The sequence below is a fragment of the Solanum lycopersicum genome, chromosome 4 (assembly GCF_036512215.1).
Source record: "Solanum lycopersicum chromosome 4, SLM_r2.1".
Lineage (NCBI taxonomy): Eukaryota > Viridiplantae > Streptophyta > Magnoliopsida > Solanales > Solanaceae > Solanum > Solanum lycopersicum.
This window is the reverse complement of record NC_090803.1, coordinates 2,430,648-2,439,901: the sequence shown is the minus strand read 5'-3', so window position 1 is coordinate 2,439,901 and position 9,254 is coordinate 2,430,648. Positions and strand designations below refer to the sequence as shown.

The window sequence follows — 9,254 nt, the reverse complement described above, 5'->3', positions numbered from 1 at the left end:
ATTTTTACTACTATTTAAGAACTATGTGATAACCATTGAAAAATGAAAGAAATTGTCATTCAACTGATAATCAAAAAACTATTCCATCTATGATAGACACAAAAGACATGAAAAAATAGAATACATGAGGTGGGGAGAAGAACTCGACTTCTTTTTAGACATGCCTAAGTCCTCATATCTCTTTCAATATATATTCTCCATCACGAAGATTATTGTTGTTTCTAATTTCTTTTGCGTTTCTAATAAACTCATTGTGGTGTTGTAATCTTTTAGCTATTATTATGAGCTTTTGAAATAGATGTATGTATGAAGTTCAGTGTTTAAATTATATATTTGTTAGTTTTATATTTTAAATGTAATTGTTTTTAATTTTGATAGTACTAAATTTTAGAACCTTAAATAATATAAATATTTCACTCTTTCGTTTTTCATTAAAATAATATAGGCAATCTTATCAATAATTGTGTATGTATTTTTAATATCCATTTATGGCTATAAAAGGTTAACAGTGATATTTAGATCATAAAAAAGACTTATACAAAGTTAAAGGGGACTATATTATATTAATTAATTTCACATACTTTTTGCTTGATGTCAAATGCGCAATCCCTTAATATTTTATTTTTGTTGATACATAAAATATAATTGATAAAATTAGCGTGCAACGCACGTTGTCAGAAACTAGTATGGTAATAAAAGTGACTTTTTTATATTCAGGGACATCCTGTAATTAAACTAATACATTGTAGACAAAAAAAAAAAAACAAATGAGAAAGAAGAGTGCTCTATCATGCCAAAAGATTTAATTGATTGCAAAAAACGTAATTTTATTTCTTAACTAACTCCACCAAGCAAGGGCCGCTGCAGCCTCTCGTGGCCTTGCCATAAGCAGGATGATGACATTATCCAATAATCTCTAAACCAAGTTCAAATCACCTCGCCTTGTGTACCGCCTTCCTGTCCTACAAGCCATCTGCAATGCCTAAATTTCCAGGCTTCACTGCAAATAAAACAATTACTAATGAGGCGAAGCAATACACAGTTAACACGAAAGAAAACACTCAAAACATTAATTTAAAACATCTCCAGAATTACAGAGGAAAAAAAACTAGTTAGTGTAGGATGCAAAATTCCACAAATGATGCCAGGTATAAAGCGTGTTCAACTGAGGCCTTTCTTGTAACGTTTTTCTATTTCAGTATTTCAGCCTTTTATTGCTATCCAACAGAAAGTGCTTATACTAATTAATTAGTAAAAACTGAACTAGGTATGGGTGACGATGTAAGAAATTGATTACCTCTTCTTCGTCATCTGAGGGAAGATACATAGATGATATATGGACATGAAGTCTGTCCTCTCCTGTGAAATCTACTATCTGTATCTTAATCTCATCGGCTGAATCTGCAAGCTGACGCTTAATATAAGTTAAATGAATGGACTTTAAAGTGTCTAAATCCCCAAATGCACAAGGGATCTCCGTAAGCTTGTAACAATATTTTAGTATTAATTCCTCAAGCTTGGGAAAAGTTTCCCTATCAACTTCCCATTCTGATAATTTGGTAAATGACAAACTCAAAGTCTTGAGACTTTGATACATGTCCTCACTTGCATCCCACTTATCCTCCATGAAATCAGCGTAAATAATCGCCAGAATTTCAAGCTGAGGCAATGCCGTGATTGCTGACAACAAAGTAGGTGTGATGGTAAAAGAATGCAACCGCAACTCTTTCAAGCTGGTAGGGAAGTGATATTCAATAATGGGATAACCATAATAATTCCATTGGTTGTTGTATACTGCAATGAGCGATTGAAGTTTATTAAGGACATCTAACTTGGGAAACCAATCGCCGTGTGTAGGAGGACACTCGGGTACCATGATGGTGCAATCAAGGTGCTCAAGATTTGGGAACTTCTCTAGAGCATCATTAGTTCCTTGGGAATATGAGATATCAACATGGGATAAAGTTGTAAGCTTTGAATTCTCACCTTCCAATAGTCTACTTTGGATATTGTCTATGTCCTCTTCCTCTTCGTCTTCGTCTTCGTCTTCCTCTTCCTCTTCATCAAAGAAAGAACTCTGGTCAATGCTCACATGTTTCAGCTTTGACAGTTTGAATAATATTGGCAGTAAAACAATGGTGGAAAATTCCTCACTGATCAGCAAAGTTTCCAGATTCTGGAGGTTCAACCACGACAATGGGATAGCTTTTACATCACGAGTCCAAATTTTTAAGAACCTCAAATGAAATAGGGATCCTATTTGTTCCACTAAATGATGTTGCAGAAGAGTGTCATCCAGTTGCAACACTCTAATAAGTCTCATGTGTCTTGTGTGACAGATATACCTGGAGTCATCAACATAACCACTCACTTTCAAAGATATGAGATGCTTACTACCAGCTGAAGATTTATCAGAATTGAGCAAAAGACATTTTTTGTCGTCAGTATGAATGGTTAGTCGACGGTGTAAGAAATCAGAAGCATGAACTGGATCACCTGACTTGATTAACTTGAAAAACTTTTCCTTTCCCGCTTTTACTGAACAAAAATCGTGCACAACATCATGGACATAGCAAGCTCTGATCATTACAGACGTCCAAACACTCTCAGAGGGGATATGATCCACCATTATCAGGCTACTGGAAATTAAAGCATCCAAGTAACTATGAGTTACTTCCTCTAAACTACACTTGGATGGAATATCATGATCCACCAATCCTTCAGCCATCCACAACTGCATCAACGTAGAGACTGGAGTTCGTTCGCTCTTTTGCAATGTTGCAAAGTAAAGCAACAACGGCTTCAGCTGGTATGGTAAATGGTCATAACTTGATTGCATAACATTCATAATCTGCGAATTGATGTTGGAAGAAGTAAAGGAATCCAAATTATTTTGAATCTTAACCCAAAAATCTTTTTCCTTTTCCTTTTCCTTTCCTTCCCTTCCTCTAACAATCACTCCAGCAATCAAAACAAGAGCCAAAGGAAGCCCTTTACATTTCTCAACTATTTGGTGTCCAATATCCAACAGTTCAGCAGGGCAGCTTCCTTCATCTCCAAATACCCTTTTTTCGAATAACTCCCAACTTTTTTCATCTGTTAAAACTTGGAGGTCCACAGGATCACTACGGCATTTAACTTTCAAACCTACCTCACCACTTCGGCTAGTTAAGATAACTCTATTTCCTCTCTCAACCTTTGGAAAACATGCTATTAACATCTCCCCTGTTGCAATATCCCACACATCGTCCAAGACGATGAGGTACCTTTTATCGAGTAGTGCTACTCGTAGCTTTTCAGCAAGGTCATCCTCACTTCCGTTTGTCTCCGAGGCAGTAACTTGCTGAAGAATCTCCCGCAACACCTTTGACTTGTTAAAGTTTTGGGAAACAGTGCACTTAGCACGAACATGGAAATGACTTGCAACTAATGTATTGTTATACACTTTATTGGCAAGAGTAGTTTTACCGACTCCTGGCATTCCAACAATGGAAATGACATCAAGCTTGGATTCATGTTCATCAAGGAGCTGGCCTATGATCCAGGCTTCGTCTTCCTCATGACCTACTACAACCTCTACAAAAGATGATGAGGCTTGCTTAATTGGCTCGTTGGAAGATTTTGCATCAAGGGTTTCATCCCCATTCTTATCCTCCAGCTGTAAACCGGTGACTTGTGCCACAATAAGCTTGATCTTATCAGTGACATTCGGAAGTGAGAAGATTAAATGCGAGAGAGCTTTATCTCTGACAAGAATGGAATTAATGACATGCTCTGCCTCATATGCCACACCTAAAGCGTGCAACCAACAATCTTTAACTACTCCACTAGTACTCTCATCCAATGTTTGCCTGAAAGATGATGTTAGGAATTCGAGGCTTTGTTTCACCATCCCAATTTCTCTCTTTATGAGAGAAACTGAATAAGCATTGGAAATGAGCAAATCCTTTAAATGTCTGAGTAGAAGATTCATGAAGAGGAAACCATCATCCATAGGAAAACGAAGTTGAGATGACTCGGGAGCTTTTAAAAAAATCTGTCTGATATCTCCCTTCATTTGTTCAATTTCTTGAAAAAAGTCTGGAGCTGAAAAGTCCGCTTCATTGATATTATTCTCAGAGATCTCCTCCAACAGCTTGCTCACCAGAACAGATATTTTTCTTGTGAGCACTCCAGCATGTGCCAACATATCGTTCAATTTTTTACGATGGATAAACCGTTTTGGTATATCAGTGAGAAAGATCAATAGGAACTCCATCATAACATTAATGCTTTGAGTTGGAGCGTAATTTACAGCTACTGCAACTTCCATTCGTCGTTGGAGATGAATGAGATAATTATGAAGAATCCTTGGAGATGCTTTTAGGATTTGCTTAACAAACCGTTTTAGTTGAGTTGATGTTGATTCTTTGATGAGCTTAGAAGTAGAAATGTATAGAACCTCCAGCTCGAGAGGGATTATGTCGATGAGTAGAGAAGTGATCTTGGAAGAGCATTCAGAGAAGTCATACTCATTGTCAAAGTCTTTATACTTTTCTGTCCAAAGATCAAAACAGAATTGTGATACTCTATCAACTGTCACTTGATACCGAGTATAGAGAAATTCTGTTTTTGTTGTTTTGTTGCATTCCAACTGATAGAAATCTCTGAGATGTGTGCATACTTGCCGAAGAATGTTGTATTCACTCATGAGGGGTTGAAGCAAATCAGAACAATACTTTGGTAGATCATGAAGGTGCTTGAGGATGCTCTTTCTATATTCAAACATATTCTCCTCAGTCATGATGATGGCTACATTCTTCAATCTCAAAACAATACTTGCTGTTTCTTTGATCAGGTAAGGCGCAAGTCTATCCATGTTGTATTTCGCTAGGATTAATTTATCTTCTTCTTCATAGAAAAGTGACCAAATAAGTGTATCCAATTTGCTTATATTCAGTGACATCCTCCTATAAAAGTCATCCAAATTCGTCGAATTCCCAAACAGGACAAATGTTCTTAGGAATCTCAGTTCCAATCTTAGCTTTTCAATCAAATCCAATTTTGAAGCGATGAATTTTTGTTCTTCATTCTGTATTTTCTTCAACCCATTCAAGAAATCATCAATTAGATCACTAATTCTTCTTCTTTCTTCCTCTAATGGTAGACATACCTTTCCTTTTTCCATTTATGCCAGAACAGGATTGATGTTTCAACTAATCACATGCACATTAAATGAGAACAAAAATTAGAAATAAATACAATCTTTGTTTCTCAAATAGCACAAAAGTGTAAGAAGCCCATTGACAAGCAACTACCTCTTCCAGTCCTTGACAAGCATCGAGATCAAAGGAGGAGAAAGAGATCACACGGACCGGGGCTCGAAACCTACACACATGTAGAAGCAAGGGGTGATTACCAACAACATCGTACCCAACAAACAACATACTAAACAAAGCAACTAGCTAGAAAACGAACACCCCCAACTCTCCAACCGAACCTCCTCAAACGACAACCTGCGCAGAAATCAGTCCAACCTAGTAATTCTACAATATATGGCTCGCAAAGCCCAATATTCACAATCCAACAGTCAACAAATCACACAAGTCAATCCCAAAGTCAATAAGTTCATTCACACACAACAAGCATATCAAGACCAAGTATCAAGTAAGTCGCGCATAAGCAAAAAAGTCATCAAGTCACAAAGTCAATTTCACACTGAAACCATTTCCCATCGGTCCCATCGGCTTTATATCAAATCACTAGCCGGAACCATTTCCCATCGGCTTCATATTACATGGCATAAAAAAAATTATTATTTTGTCATGATAATTTTTTATTGATAAATTTAATAGGATGATTTTATTGATATAAAGGGAGTGATTTTATTGATACAAAATAAAGTTCAATGACTTTGTTAGATAAATTGTGAAAGTTGAGTAACCTTTGAGATATTAACTCAAAATGAAGGTTCAGGATCAAGAAAACTTACCCAAATGATTTAACAAGCAAAATCCTTTATAAATTTGCCACCAAAGGTTCCCCAAGTTTAAAAATGGTTAAATGGGACTTAAACCCCAAAATCTACAGCAAAAACCCTCTTTGATGTTGCAAAGCAACTAGGGAATCGCTTAAGCGAGCCCCGCTAACAGGTCCTTCGTGATCGTGAAGATCAAGGGAACTTGACCCCTTCGCGAAGCGAACATTACCTCGCAACAATGAGCCTCGAGATCGCGAGACACACTAGATTCAGGCACCAGAAAAATCAGCCAACTTCCAAAACATCAAGAGGACCCTCAGGATTCGTTCGGAATCCGGTACACACAAACCGCATAAGCAAATCAATATACTCGATGCTTTAGACTCGATGAAACTGTCAAAACACAAATCTAAGGTCTCCTTGACCCGGCATTCATGAAAACCACAAAAAACTAACTCACACCAAAAAAGGCTAACTCAAGCTCGGGACCAAAATCTTCCCCTGATATAACGGAACTCTCGAAATCCCGATTCAAGTATCCAAACCCCGAAAGACCCCAAAAGCCACTTTCTTAACAAATTACCCCTTAAGATACTCAAACTTACGAAATTCTCAACTTTTAACTCAAAGTTCAAAACCAACTTTTCAAAACTCAAACATAGAAGACACAGGGTAATCATGGGAGGGAAAAATGTTAAATTCTATGGAAAAATAAAAAATGACCAACCAAATCATTACACTTAATTTTAGGAAATTTTAGATAATATTCTCTAATACTTTTGACCAACCAAATACGAAAAACTTGAAAAATAGTTCATAGTACGAAGAGAAGAGGGTCTGAGGCCAATTTTAGTGCCATGAAATAAATTCTTTCAACTATTATGTATTAGTTCCTCATATTGTATACATTCTTACCTTCAATCCTCAAGTTATGAGAATAATTAGTGAAAGCTTCTATAGATGGATAAACAAAAAGAGCTTAATTATCAAATGATTCTCTCTCTATATATAAACCATTTTCTAGTTTTCATTATGTATAGATAATCCACAAATAATCAAAATAAAAACAAAAAGGGGATAATATTTATTACCTTGTTGCAGATTTACAAAACTTTCATTGACAAAATTGAGTGAGCAAAAGCAAGAAGCAATGAAAGACTAGATGTGAAATAGATTAGTTTAAGCAAAGTTTACTATGATTTTGAATTATTAAAGCAAAGTCTTTCTATATAATTTCCTACTGTCCATATAAATATTTGCTAGTGGATCAATAATAGTCAGGAAAAAACATTATTCAATCATGTAATTAGGTGACAAGAATAAAAAATGGCAAGTTTGATGTTACTTTATTAGTTTATTATATAACAATAATAATAGTTTAGGACCTAATGCAAGGATTTAAGATAGTTTCAATAATTATATTTTATATTGGATACATATTTAATATTGAAAAATTATATATAATAGTAAATTATTAATTTAAATTAAATGCTATAAATATACTTTGATTTGATTGTACCCTATAGCAAACTATAACTATTTCCGCCACTCTCCTTGGTAAAAACTCGTTCGCCACTCTTGTTTGGTGGCAGTCTCGCGCGCCTCTCTAGCTTTTTATACAAACACAAATGTATAAAATGCGTTTGTGTTTGTATAAAGCGAGAAGAAATTGTATAAATATATATATTTTCGTTCCCTCTCTTCCAGATCTCGCTCGCCACTCTCCCTAATCTCGCTCGCCACTCTCGTCTCTCTCGCTTATACAAACAGAAACGAAGTGTATAAATGTTGTTTCTGTTTGTATAAAACGAGTGAAAATTGTATATACACATGCAAATATATATATTTTCTCCTATACACTTATAATTATACAACAAAAATACTCTCCTGCCCATTTTGTTTTGCCTTTCTCTTTTTCTCGTTTAAAACTACAAAATTCTAAAATCTTTTTCCAAGTCAAAATCACACAAACAAATTGATTCAGAAAAAGGAATATTACTCTATTTGACCTTTGAGTCCAAATATTTCTTTCAAATCACTAAAGTACATATCAAATGAAAAAGAAAGATAAAAGTTAAAAAAATATATTTTACCTTTTTCTTTACTTCCAATCTCATAATCTCAAAGCTGTTAGAACCATGAAAATTATGTGATATATTTTGGTCAAATATTTCTCACAATGAAACTTAAAAACCTAATGAAGGCTAGCTTGAATATATGGCCATACAACAAAACAAAATGACAAAATTGATCCCTTATCTTTGCTAGTAGGTTCAATATAGTCCTTTTAAGTATCAATCAAATACATTTAATCCTTTTAAGTAAGATAAATTTTGTAGGTAAATAACAAATTCGTTGCTAATTCTGTTTAGTGACGAGTTATCAAAGATATTTTTTAATCACAAGCAATTTAACGATGAAATTCGTACCTCATTCTATTTTATTTTTATATCTAATATTGTCCAAATTTTAATGTTTTAAATTCAATTTAAACTGTGAAATATTTTTTAAAAATCTATTTTTTTTTTTTTTGATATCCCAGGTATCGGGTGTCCCACCTTTATAGCCCCCTCTGCTCCCGCGCTGGAGAGTTGGATGTAATTCACACTTCACAATTGTATTATATAATTTTCTTATATCCTTAATCTTTCTTGCATTGTTTTGGGAAAAAACACAATATTATAATAATCATCATCATCATAATAATAATAAATAATCAAGTAAATGATAAAAATAATTCTTATATAAAAATAATTCCTATTAAAAATTATTTTAATCAAATTGTCCACCTTCCTTAAAAATCTCATCATTTCAAGTAAACATGAATCTGCCAATAAGATAAAGGACCTAGGAAGTGATAATAAAAAATATTTATTTCAAATTGGGAAGATTTCAATAAACGAATAAAATTCTTGTAACCTGGGAATTAATTTTTTAATCTTTTTTTATAACAACTCTATTATAAGACTGAATAAAATAATGACTACATCACCCCCCCCACTATATTAATTAATTCTATTTAATATAAACTTTACAGAAAAACCTCTATATTAATTAATTCTATTTAATTCTATTCTCTGCCCCTTGTTTCCCGTGCTCACCAACCACAATAATTGTGCGGTTATTCAATTTTTGAAAAAAATTATTTAGTAAAATCATTAAATTTTTATTTTGTATCGTTAAAATTATTCAATTTTAATATATTTAAATCAGTGAAATTATTAAACTAAATTTATCATTAAGATAATAAAATAACTTTTTAAATACATAATTACAATTAAAATAATAAATAAAT

The 9,254-nt window shown here is 33.9% G+C and overlaps 1 protein-coding gene across 3 annotated transcripts; it reads right to left on the bottom strand.

The window, feature by feature from the left end:
- Positions 1 to 687: 687 nt before the first annotated feature.
- Positions 688 to 7,186, bottom strand: LOC543787 (putative late blight resistance protein homolog R1A-3). Of its 3 annotated transcripts, XM_069296922.1 has the most exons (5): positions 7,051 to 7,185; positions 5,298 to 5,367; positions 1,987 to 5,195; positions 1,298 to 1,401; positions 688 to 1,000 (listed from the first exon to the last, which is right to left on the bottom strand). In XM_069296922.1, the coding sequence occupies exons 3-5, from the start codon at positions 5,165 to 5,167 to the stop codon at positions 998 to 1,000; spliced, it is 3,288 nt and encodes a 1,095-aa protein (XP_069153023.1). In that variant the 5' UTR covers positions 5,168 to 5,195; positions 5,298 to 5,367; positions 7,051 to 7,185; the 3' UTR covers positions 688 to 997. The 3 variants fall into 3 exon arrangements, with proteins under 3 accessions (XP_069153023.1, XP_069153021.1, XP_069153022.1); XM_069296920.1 differs by having other exon boundaries at positions 1,298 to 5,195; positions 7,051 to 7,186; XM_069296921.1 differs by lacking the exon at positions 7,051 to 7,185 and adding an exon at positions 6,875 to 7,012 and having other exon boundaries at positions 1,298 to 5,195.
- Between the last annotated feature and the right edge of the window lie 2,068 nt (positions 7,187 to 9,254).